The sequence below is a fragment of the Manis pentadactyla genome, chromosome 2 (genome assembly GCF_030020395.1).
Source record: "Manis pentadactyla isolate mManPen7 chromosome 2, mManPen7.hap1, whole genome shotgun sequence".
In the NCBI taxonomy this organism is placed as follows: Eukaryota; Metazoa; Chordata; class Mammalia; order Pholidota; family Manidae; genus Manis; species Manis pentadactyla.
In genome coordinates, this window is record NC_080020.1 from 100,186,048 (window position 1) to 100,198,627 (window position 12,580).

General features: G+C 39.9%; 2 protein-coding genes across 4 annotated transcripts in view; one reads left to right on the forward strand and one right to left on the reverse strand.

Moving 5' to 3' along the window:
* Nucleotides 1–11,609, forward strand: part of PLPP1 (phospholipid phosphatase 1) — a 96,273-nt gene extending 84,664 nt beyond the window's left edge. For both annotated transcript variants that reach the window (XM_036900346.2, XM_036900347.2), the window contains exons 5-6: nt 9,176–9,352; nt 9,829–11,609. In XM_036900346.2, coding sequence (XP_036756241.1) covers nt 9,176–9,352; nt 9,829–9,960 — 309 coding nt within the window. In that variant the 3' untranslated portion in view covers nt 9,961–11,609. The remainder of the gene's footprint in view (nt 1–9,175; nt 9,353–9,828) is intronic.
* The window catches only part of MTREX (Mtr4 exosome RNA helicase), a 130,620-nt gene continuing 127,072 nt past the window's right edge, over nt 9,033–12,580 (reverse strand). For both annotated transcript variants that reach the window (XM_036900345.2, XM_036900344.2), the window contains 2 exons: nt 11,771–11,875; nt 9,033–10,466 (listed from right to left, as the gene is read on the reverse strand). In XM_036900345.2, the coding sequence (XP_036756240.1) occupies nt 10,414–10,466; nt 11,771–11,875 (158 nt within the window). In that variant the 3' untranslated portion in view covers nt 9,033–10,413. The remainder of the gene's footprint in view (nt 10,467–11,770; nt 11,876–12,580) is intronic.

A 12,580-nucleotide genomic window follows, 5' to 3' on the forward strand; every position in this document is an offset into this window, starting at 1 on the left:
AGTTGTTACAATATTTGGACTATATTCCTTATGCTATACATTACATCCCGGTTATTTATTTTACAATTGGAAGTGTGTACTTTTTTTTTTATTTTTGTGAGGGCATCTCTCATATTTATTGATCAAATGGTTGTTAACAACAATAAAATTCTGTATAGGGGAGTCAATGCTCAATGCACAATCATTAATTCACCCCAAGCCTAATTTTTGTCAGTCTCCAATCTTCTGAAGCATAACGAACAAGTTCTTACATGGAGAACAAATTCTTACATAGTGAATAAGTTACATGGTGAACAGTACAAGGGCAGTCATCACAGAAACTTTCGGTTTTGCTCATGCATTATGAACTCTAAACAGTCAGTTCAAATATGAATACTCATTTGGTTTTTATACTTGATTTATATGTGGATACCACATTTCTCTCTTTATTATTATTATTTTTAATAAAATGCTGAAGTGGTAGGTAGATACAAGATAAAGGTAGAAAACATAGTTTAGTGTTGTAAGAGAGCAAATGTAGATGATCAAGTGTGTGCCTGTAGAATATGTGTTAATCCAAGCTAGACAAGGGCCATAAAACATCCACAGATGCAGAAGATTTCTCTCAGAACAGGGGGGTGAGGTTCTAAGCCTCACCTCTGTTGATCCCCAATTTCTCACCTGATGGCCCCCCTGTGACTGTGCCTGTCTTAGGTTGTTCCTCCCTTGAGGAATCTTACCCGTCTCTGGCTAACCAGTCATCTTCCGGGGCCATACAGGGAAATGTAAAGTTGGTAAGTGAGAGAGAAGCCTTATTGTTTGAAAAGGTTAGCTTTTTACTTCTTTGCATATTTATGCCCTGTGGCTTCTATGCCCAGCATTTGTTTTGAGGTATCTGTACCACTTGGAAGAATTATGATACTCGGTAAATTCGATATGACGCACGAATTCTATTAAAGGGTTGTAATTAGGAAGGAAGAAGAAAAACTATAGAAGTATCAGGCCAAAGAAAACATGGGAAGATTGATTATTTCTTTGACATATCTTCTTGTAGAATAACTTCAGCATGTATAGGTTTTAAGCTACTACTTAAATTGCACACACACATTAACATAATAGGAGTATAGTTACATAACCAAAGCATACCTGTAATTACCAGCCATCTCCAGTGAAACTAAGAAAACCAGTTAGGCACCTTAGGCATTTGTGAAAACTTATCTATGATATGGTGGATATTGTCCAACTGAACTTGAACAGTCTGAGAGAAATCAGACAAATTAAAACAACCCATTCCTGGGAACTGTTCACATCTCATATGTTCTTTTAACAGTAAATAGTCTGTAGTTGTAAGATTTTGGAGTGCTACAATTTGCACTTCTCCTAATTCTTGATTGAGTTCCAACAGTATAGATCCAGTCAAATTTGTTGTTTTACTGTATGCACAGGCCAGCTTAGATATCTCCTTCCTCATTCCCATGGCAAGTCCAGGAGCTGGTGGGATGAGTGCATCTACAGCTGTAGCAGTGCGTGGATCTTTGTTGGGGTTTTTTGATGATCATCTTCTGGCATGAGTCTTCCCGAGAGTGCTGATGTTGGAAGTTCTTTTTCATATCATATCATAGTTCATTTTCGGGGTAGCCCAATTAGGCTTTGATCCTCTGTATAAACACAAACAGACCCTTTGCCTACACTTTTATATGCCCTTTATACCATTGTGTAGAACTCACTGGAGGTCACCACACAGGAGCTGCTTTTTTTTTTTGTTATCATTAATCTACACTTACATGATGAATATTATGTTTACTAGGCTCTCCCCTATACCAGGTCCCCCCTATAAACCCCTTTACAGTCACTGTCCATCAGCATAGCAAAATGTTGTAGAATCATTACTTGTCTTCTCTGTGTTGTACAGCCCTCCCCTTTCTCCCACCCCCCCATGCATGCTGATCTTAATACCCCCCTACTTCTCCCCCCCTTATCCCTCCCTACCCACCCATCCTCCCCAGTCCCTTTCCCTTTGGTACCTGTTAGTCCATTCTTGAGTTCTGTGATTCTGCTGCTGTTTTGTTCCTTCAGTTTTTCCTTTGTTCTTATACTCCACAGATGAGTGAGATAATTTGGTATTTCTCTTTCTCCGCTTGGCTTGTTTCACTGGCATAATACCCTCCAGCTCCATCCATGTTGCTGCAAATGGTAGGATTTGCCCTTTTCTTATGGCTGAGTAGTATTCCATTGTGTATATGTACCACATCTTCTTTATCCATTCATCTATCGATGGACATTTAGGTGGCTTCCAATTCTTGGCTATTGTAAATAGTGCTGCAATAAACATAGGGGTGCATTGGTCTTTCTCAAACTTGATTGCTGCATTCTTAGGGTAAATTCCTAGGAGTGGAATTCCTGGGTCAAATGGTAAGTCTGTTTTGAGCATTTTGATGAACCTCCATACTGCTTTCCACAATGGTTGAACTAACTTACATTCCCAACAGCAGTGTAGGAGGGTTCCCCTTTCTCCACAGCCTCGCCAATATTTGTTGTTGTTTGTCTTTTGGATGGCAGCCATCCTTACTGGTGTGAGGTGATACCTCATTGTAGTTTTAATTTGCATTTCTCTGATAATTAGCGATGTGGAGCATCTTTTCATGTGTCTGTTGGCCATCTGTATTTCTTTTTTGGAGAACTGTCTGTTCAGTTCCTCTGCCCATTTTTTAATTGGGTTATTTTGTTTTTTGTTTGTTGAGGTGCGTGAGCTCTTTATATATTCTGGACGTCAAGCCTTTATCGGATGTGTCATTTTCAAATATATTCTCCCATACTGGAGGGTTCCTTTTTGTTCTATTGATGGTGTCTTTTGCTGTACAGAAGCTTTTCAGCTTAATATAGTCCCCCTTGTTCATTTTTGCTGTTGTTTTCCTTGCCCGGGGAGATATGTTCAAGAAGAGGTCACTCATGTTTATGTCTAAGAAGTTTTTGCCTATGTTTTTTTCCAAGAGTTTAATGGTTTCATGACTTACATTCAGGTCTTTGATCCATTTGGAGTTTACTTTTGTATATGGGGTTAGACAATGGTCCAGTTTCATTCTCCTACATGTAGCTGTCCAGTTTTGCCAGCACCATCTGTTGAAGAGACTGTCATTTCGCCATTGTATGTCCATGGCTCCTTTATCAAATATTAATTGACCATATATGTCTGGGCTAATGTCTGGATTCTCTAGTCTGTTCCATTGGTCTGTGGCTCTGTTCTTGTGCCAGTACCAAATTGTCTTGATTACTATGGCTTTATAGTAGAGCTTGAAGTTGGGGAGTGAGATCCCCCCTACTTTATTCTTCTTTCTCAGGATTGCTTTGGCTATTCGGGGTCTTGGTGTTTCCATATGAATTTTTGAATTATCTGTTCCAGTTCATTGAAGAATGTTGCTGGTAGTTTCATAGGGACTGCATCAAATCTGTATATTGCTTTGGGCAGGATGGCCATTTTGACGATATTAATTCTTCCTAGCCACGAGCATGGGATGAGTTTCCATCTGTTAGTGTCCCCTTTAATTTCTCTTAAGAGTGACTTGTAGTTTTCAGAGTATAAGTCTTTCACTTCTTTGGTTAGGTTTATTCCTAGGTATTTTATTTTTTTTTGATGCAATTGTGAATGGAGTTGTTTTCCTGATTTCTCTTTCTGTTGGTTCATTGTTAGTGTATAGGAAAGCCACAGATTTCTGTGTGTTGATTTTGTATCCTGCAACTTTGCTGTATTCCGATATCAGTTCTAGTAGTTTTGGGGTGGAGTCTTTAGGGTTTTTTATGTACAGTATCATGTCATCTGCAAATAGTGACAGTTTAACAACTTCTTTACCAATCTGGATTCCTTGTATTTCTTTGTTTTGTCTAATTGCTGTGGCTAGGACCTACAGTACTATGTTAAATAACAGTGGGGAGAGTGGGCATCCCTGTCTAGTTCCCGATCTCAGAGGAAAAGCTTTCAGCTTCTCGCTGTTCAATATAATGTTGGCTGTGGGTTTATGATAGATGGCCTTTATTATGTTGAGGTACTTGCCCTCTATTTCCATTTTGCTGAGAGTTTTTATCATGAATGGATGTCGAACTTTGTCAAATGCTTTTTCAGCATCTATGGAGATGATCATGTGGTTTTTGTCTTTTTGTTGATGTGGTGGATGATGTTGATGGACTTTAGAATGTTGTACCATCCTTGCATCCCTGGGATGAATCCCACTTGGCCATGGTGTATGATCCTTATGATGTATTTTTGAATTCGGTTTGCTAATATTTTGTTGAGTATTTTTGCATCTACGTTCATCAGGGATACTGGTCTGTAGTTTTCTTTTTTGGTGGGGTCTTTGCCTGGTTTTGGTATTAGGGTGATGTTAGCTTCATAGAATGAGTTTGGGAGTATCCCCTCCTCTTCTATTTTTTGGAAAACTTTAAGGAGAATGGGTATTATGTCTTCCCTGTATGTCTGATAAAATTCCGAGGTAAATCCATGTGGCCCGGGGGTTTTGTTCTTTGGTAGTTTTTTGATTACCGCTTCAATTTCATTGCTGGTAATTGGTCTGTTTAGATTTTCTGTTTCTTTCTGGGTCAGTCTTGGAAGGTTGTATTTTTCTAGGAAGTTGTCCATTTCTCCTAGGTTTCCCAGCTTGTTAGCATATAGGTTTTCATAGTAGTCTCTAATAATTCTTTGTATTTCTGTTGGGTCCGTCGTGATGTTTCCTTTCTCGTTTCTGATTCTGTTGATGTGTGTTGATTCTCTTTTTCTCTTAATAAGTCTGGCTAGAGGCTTATCTATTTTATTTTCTCAAAGAACCAGCTCTTAGTTTCATTGATTTTTGCTATTGTTTTAGTCTTCTCAATTTTATTTATTTCTTCTCTGATCTTTATTATGTCCCTCCTTCTACTGACCTTAGGCCTCATTTGTTCTTCTTTTTCCAATTTCGATAATTGTGACATTAGACCATTCATTTTGGATTGTTCTTCCTTTTTGAAATATGCTTGGATTGCTATATACTGTCCTCTTAAGACTGCTTTTGCTGTGTCCCACAGTAGTTGGGGCTTAGTGTTGTTGTTGTTTGTTTCCATATATTGCTGGATCTCCATTTTGATTTGGTCATTGATCCATTGATTATTTAGGAGCATGTTGTTAAGCCTCCATGTGTTTGTGAGCCTTTTTGCTTTCTTTGTACAGTTTATTTCTAGTTTTATGCCTTTGTGGTCTGAAAAGTTGGTTGGTAGGATTTCAGTCTTTTGGAATTTACTGAGGCTCTTTTTGTGGCCTAGTATGTTATGTGGTCTATTCTGGAGAATGTTCCATGTGCACTTGAGAAGAATGTGCATCCTGTTGCTTTTGGATGTAGAGTTCTGTAGATGTCTATTAGGTCCATCTGTTTTAGTGCCTCTGTGTCCTTACTTATTTTCTGTCTGGTGGATCTGTCCTTTGGAGTGAGTGGTGTGTTGAAGTCTCCTAGAATGAATGCATTGCTTTCTATTTCCTACTTTAGTTCTGTTAGTATTTGTTTCAGGTATGTTGGTGCTCCTGTATTGGGTGCATATATATTTATAATGGTTATATCCTCTTGTTGGACTGAGCCCATTATCATTATGTAATGTCCTTCTTTGTCTTTTACTTTATTTTGAAGTCTGTTTTGTCTGATACCAGAATTGCAACACCTGCTTTCTTCTCTCTGTTGTTTGCATGAAATATCTTTTTCCATCCCTTGACTTTAAGTCTGTGCATGTCTTTGGGTTTGAGGTGAGTCTCTTGTAAGCAGCATATGGATGGATCTTGCTTTTTTATCCATTCTATTACTCTGTCTTTTGATTGGTGCATTCAGTCCATTTACATTTAGGGTGATTATTGAAAGGTATGAACTTATTGCCATTGCAGGCTTTAAGTTTGTGGTTACCAAAGGTTCAGGGTTAGCTTCTTTACTATCTTACTGTCTAACTTAGCTCGCTTGTTGAGCTATTATAACCACGGTCTGATGATTCTTTATTTCTCTTTCTTCTTATTCCTCCTCCTCCCTTCTTCATATGTTGGGTGTTTTGTTGTGTGCTCTTTTTAGGAGTGCTCCCATCTAGAGCAGTCCCTGTAGGATGCCCTGTAGAGGTGGTTTGTGGGAGGCAAATTCCCTCAACTTTTGCTTGTCTGGGAATTGTTTAATCCCTCCTTCATATTTAAATGATATTCGTGCTGGATACAGTAGTCTTGGTTCGAGGCCCTTCTGTTTCATTGCATTAAGTATATCATGCCATTCTCTTCTGGCCTGTAGGGTTTCTGTTGAGAAGTCTGATGATAGCCTGATGGGTTTTCCTTTGTAGGTGACCTTTTTTTTCTCTCTGGCTGCCTTTAATACTTTGTACTTGTCTTTGCTCTTTGCCATTTTAATTATTATGTGTCTTGGTGTTGCCCTCCTTGGATCCCTTGTCATGGGAGTTCTGTGTACCTCTGTGGTCCATTTCTTCCCCTAGTTTGCGGAAATTTTCGGCAATTATTTCTTCAAAGACACTTTCTATCCCTTTTTCTCTCTCTTCTTCTTCTGGTACCCCTATAATGCGGATATTGTTCCGTTTCAATTGGTCACTCAGCTCTCTTAAAATTCTTTCATTCCTGGAGATCCTTTTCTCTCTCTCTGCATCAGCTTCTCTGCGTTCCTGTTCTCTGTTTTCTAGTCCATTAATGGTCTCTTGCATCTCGTCCATTCTGTTTTGAAGTCCTTCCAGAGCTTGTTTTATTTCTGTATTCTCCTTCCTTAGTTCTTGCATATTTCTCTGCAAGTCCATCAGCATGGTTATGACTTTTGTTTTGAATTCTTTTTCAGGAAGACTGGCTAAATCTATCTCCCCAGGTTCCTTCTCAGGGGAAGATGTAGCAGATGCCAAAGCTGTCTGGGTTAGTCTTGTCTGGATCATATTTTTTTGCCTTTTCATCTTGACAGGTGCTATTGACTGTCAGCTGGGAGGGCCAAAATTTTCACTTGCTACTGGCCTTTCTTTACTGGGACAACTGCGACCCCTAGTGGCTTGTGTTGGGTAATTGCATGTAGGCTGGGTCTTTGTGTCTTGCCCGGCCAGAGGGTAGGAATTTCCCTTTCTGTGGGTGTGGTTTGCCTTAGGCTGTTTCTCTGCTTTCCCAGCGCCCTGAGGGGTAATGGACAGGGGGGCTGTTTGGCTGTTTACCTCCGTGAGGGGGTCTCAGAGCTGTTGCCCAGGGGTTTAGTGTGCCCGGTTTTCCCTGTAATTTCCAGCCACTGGGCTGTGACCAGTGTTGTTTCCGTCTAGCTGTTAAGTCCCTGTCCCTTTAAGACTTTCAAAAAGCACTAGCTTTTCTTTGTCACAGGGGCATCAGCTTCGGAGCCCGCTCAGAGGTCTTGCTGCCCTATTTCCCTAGTTTCCAGCCCTCCACGCATGCACTGTGTCTGCGCTCTGGTGCGGGTGACTGGGGCTGGGTGTTTAGCAGTCCTGGGCTCCCTCTCCCTCCCGCCGGGAGCTGGGGGGATGGGCGCTCGGGTCCCGCCGGGCCGGGGGTTGTATCTTACCCCTTTCACCAGGCACTGGGTTCTCGCTGGTGTAGTTGTAGTCTGGCTGTTGTCCTGTGTCTTCTGATCGCTCTTTTAGGATCAGTTGTATTTGTTGTATTTTCAAAAATATATATGTTTTTGGGAGGAGATTCCCACTGTCCTACTCAACGCTGCCATGTTGGCTCCGCCCAACTATTTACATTTTTAGAGTGCCAACAGCAACAAAGGGGAGAGGGGGCTCCACAAGTAAATCTGAGTGACTGAAAACAATTGGTATGCTTTTAGAACTAGATGTTTATACTATAAAATAATTGATGAAATTAGGTAGCCTCTTGGGGTCTTGGCCAGCTGGTGAGAACCAAATATTTATAGCACTGCTCAAAGAACGGAGAATGGGTTTGTGTATCTATTTGAAATAGGTAGTGTCAATGGGCACAGCCATGTAACTTTTCTGAGGACTGCATTTAATTAAGTACATGAGTTGGACATAACAGAATTTGAAGATGAATGTGAAAAAGTACAGCTGACTCTTGAACACCACAGGAGTTAGGCACTGCTGAGTGCCCCCCCAATCAACATCTGAACTTTTGACTCCTCAGAAACTTAACTACCACTAGCATACTGTCAACTGGAAAGCCGTACCAGTAACATAGACAGTCAATTAACACCTATTTTGTATGTTATATATTGAATTCTTAGAATAAACTAAGCTAAAGAATTTTTTTTCAAATTGTCACAAATCTCCCAAAGGTTTTCCAATATAGTTATTGAAAAAAACCTGCATATAAATTGTGTTCAGAGCCATGTTGTTCAAGGGTCAACTGTATATTCTTATTGTATATAGAAATGAGGCAATAATTTTTTTTTCTTAACCGAGACTAGATTTGGTGAACGGAGTGCACAAGAATCTACCCAAATTCCTTCTACGTCATCATCAGGGATGCATCCCAAGTCAAGGGCAGGTTGACACAGGAAAGGGGAAATTTTCAGGTCTCATTAGAGAAAAGTCATAGAATTTAAGAAGTGTAAATGCTGTTGAATAGACTCCTTTGCTGGATCAGGACTATTCAGGAAGATCATTGTATATGCTTGTAAATAGGTTATTTAGCCTTAATTGATATGTTAAATAATTTGAGGCCAGTGAAGCTGTCAAGTAAATTGTTTGACTGAATTAAGCAAACTTAGCCCCTCCACAGGTTGGGCAAAAAGTAGCAGCCTGGCCCATTGTAAAGGCAGTCCATGCTTGGAATGCTAGCGGTTTATCCAAAGACTTGGAACTAATGACACTTGCCTATGAATCAGAATTATATCAAGTTTTGAGGCAGGCGCTGCCCTGGAAAGCCTAGAAAGTCATAAGGAAATCCTTGCCTTATTTAAAGTTTGAAAGGTGGTCTAACTAGATGGGTATAACAATCTCCTGAATACAGGTTTCTGGGGCAATAGTTTTTATTTTGTTTAAAAGGATTAGTGAATACAAAAATGTCTGCCTAAAGCCCTATTCCATATATAATAATATTCCATTTGATCAGTAGTAGTAATTATTAATGTTTAATGACAATCATTTTAAGCAACCTTTAGAAGTGTGGTGATACATTATATAAAATATAGTTTCTAAATATAGTTTCTACTTTGTTAAACTCTTTATTCTTTATTCTTATCTTTTCTGTTAGCTTTATCTTCAAGCCAGGATGAAGGGAGACTGGGCAAGACTCTTGCGCCCCACACTGCAATTTGGTCTTGTTGCTGTATCCATTTACGTGGGCCTGTCTCGAGTTTCTGATTACAAACACCACTGGAGTGATGTGCTGACTGGACTTATTCAGGGAGCTCTGGTTGCAATACTAGTTGTAAGTATACAGGGCAGCAGCCTACATCTTGGTACTGATAAACACTTGGATAAGTAAGTAGAAAAAATGTCCCAGTGAGACAACTATGCAGAGGCAGAGTATGTGGTTTAGTTTTGCTGTTGGGTAAGAACCCCAATGTTATTAAGAGTCATGTTAGGACAGACAGCAGATAACAGGTAACTAACTCTCTGCCAAAGTTACATTATCTTTACTTTTTGGTAAGAATTTAAAGAAAAAAAAGCTAATTTACATAAAGAATGACTTTCATTTAAGTGTTGGCAAAGTGAAGCTATTTGCCCAACACAAGCAACTCTCTCAATTTGGAAGAAATCTCTTAACAAAAATTCCTATTAGCCACTAATTTTTATACCCTTAACCTGTAACTTGTATTAACTGCTAACTGCAACTTTGTATATGTTTTAAAATTTATTTAAATCACACTGTGTCCCATTCTAAGTATAACCTATCTGTTACAGACAGTGTATGTATCAGATTTCTTCAAGGAGAGAAATTCACCTTTTAAAGAAAGAAAAGAGGAGGACTCTCATACAACTCTGCATGAAACACCAACAACGGGGAATCACTATCGGAACAATCACCAGCCTTGAAGGTGGCCAAGTGCCCAGAAGAAGCTGACCCGCTTTCTTAAGGAAAACAATTGCAACCAGAAGGCAAGAGGATGCATCTTTCTCCCCATTGTACGAGCCTTTATGGGACTGCTGCTACTATACCTCTTGGTTGCCCACTTTACCTGTGTGTATAGTTACATTTAACACAATTTTCTAATATAGATCTGTTCATTAAAAAAAAGTCAAGCCTTTCACTAAAGCAATGCCCCACCTGTACATTTTTTTATTAAAAAAAATGTGATGCTTATGTACAAATGTGTATGTAATATGCTCTTTTAGAATGATGCTTGATTTAAATATAATACATATTAAAATGTTTGAGGACAACTGTCTTGAGATGGGAGAACCAAATCCATACTTGTAAGCATTTGTAATCAACTGTAATCAGACAGGTGGTGAACAGTTTAAAATCCGGCATTCCGTTAGCTGACTCTATAAGTAGAGGCTGGCAGCAAACACAATGTCTCTCTTGATTTTGGTGATTCCTGAGAGGAAAGAAATGTAGTTTAAATTTTCAAGGCCACAAATAAGGCAATTCCCCCAAACAGTACAACAATCCTGATTAAATTGGTAAGAGAGCAGCCTGGAAAATACAAAACCTTGCTGGTCTGAAAGATACATACTGCTGAAGAGGTGGGAAACTGAGAAATTCAGAGAGAGAGAGAGAGAGAGAGAGAGAGTGTGTGTATGTGGAAGGGCTAAGCTGTCAAAAGAACTTAGTTGAACCAAAAATCATGAACTTTCAACCTATGCTGGAAGATGCTGTATTTTCAGTTACCATGTCTATGAAATTCTTTCTGGACTAAGGTAGGACAAACATAAATTTATTTTAAAAGTTTACATAACTAGACTTAAACCGTGAATGATTAAGTATGTCTGCCTTTATCCACAATGTGGTAAAATAAGCCAGTTTCTGCAAACCTCTCAGCACACTAAGTTAGTGGAAATCACTAGGGAAGACTGTGTGCAGCCAGCTCAGAGCAACAATGTGGCTGCTATTCTTTGATGCTTGAACTTGTCCTTTTCTTGGCCACTATTCAGATGAAACAAACTATGTGCAAATGTGCTTCTGTGTGTAACTCCCCCGCCTGCATCACTCCTGCCTTGGTCTATCCCTCCTTTCCTTAGTTTTCCTGCTTCTACTTTGCTACTCTACAGGCTGCCTACAATGCAACACTAAGAGCCGCTTTGTACAACCCAGGTCAGAGCACACTACTCCGTGCCCCAAATCTCTGTTTCAGATCCTTTCTTTTCCTCCCTCCACCTGCTACCCTCACTGCTCACCGCTCCAGCCACTCCGGCCTCACTGTTGCCCTAGTACGTCAAGGCCTATAAAAGGCCTAACCGCAACTTCTCAGTAGGGGCCCCACAGCCTCGTCGTCTATCCCCCAACTCCTTATTTTGATTTTTTTTTTCTGTAGACTTACCACCACCTGATATATTTTAATTGTTTACTTGTTTATTGTACATCTTCCTGCACTAGAATGTAAGCTCCAAAAAGGCAGGCATTTGTGCCTTCTGGTTTACTGCTGTATATCCTCTACTACTTAAAACAATACCTGGCACATAGTAAGTGCACAATAAATACCTGTAAATGAATTTATATAAAATCTCAAAACTTCTTCCCATACAGACACTTGAAAATCTTGTTTGAACTCTACTAGATGGCCCTCTGTGACAACCCAATGAAGAGCATCTGAAAATGTCCTCCTAGGTTCTGTGATTAAAAGCTCAAAGTCTCACAAGATTTGCCTAATTACCAGAAAAAGCTTATGGACTGGATACTGACCTTCTGCAAATTTATTTTCCAACTCGGTGTTTCCAATAGCTTTTGCTGCTTGACACATCTGTCGAAGCAGTTCTTCTAGGCGCCTCATACAACGAATTATGCTGCCTGGACAGAAAAGGAAAAAAATCACTTGTAAAATGGAAATAATCAGGACCAGCAGAACCTTTGTTAAGAGATAAGAGTAGGAGAATATGGGATGGTTAATACTTTGAGGGACTTCCCATGCAGTAATCAGCTAGCAAACTTGACCGGATGCCTGTTAGGCACTAGGAAGGATACAAAGACAAAAAGATGAATTCCCATCTTTGACTGATAGTAGACTCTTCGATTTACAATGTGTTGACACTTGCTTTTACAGAGGCAAGTAAACAAAACACCCTGGGTACAGAAGAGAGAGAGACTTTGGATGACGGACGGCAAGGATGACATAAAACCTGGTCCGTAGATTAAGGAGGTCTCTGTCAGGCAGCAACCAGGGAGTCCACTGAGGCAGTGTAGAGAAGACTGACAAACTACAGCTGTTCAAGGACCCTGAGTATGGCCCACAAAGGCATCTGGATTCCACCCTTAAAGAGAATGTAGCAGGAAATTTTAAAGCAGGGAGTAAGAGGATCAGATTTGTCATTCGAAAGGTGCAACCATTCTTTTGAGCTTAAACAGACATCACTGCTTTCCTCATGTGGTGTGTCCTCAAGGAAGCACACAGAGATGATAAGCCTCTTCTCACTGAGCTTGACTACCGGAGACAAGTGTTTTGAATCAAAGCTCAAACTATAAACAGGTTCACTGAGCAAGAAGGGGCTGGGTTCC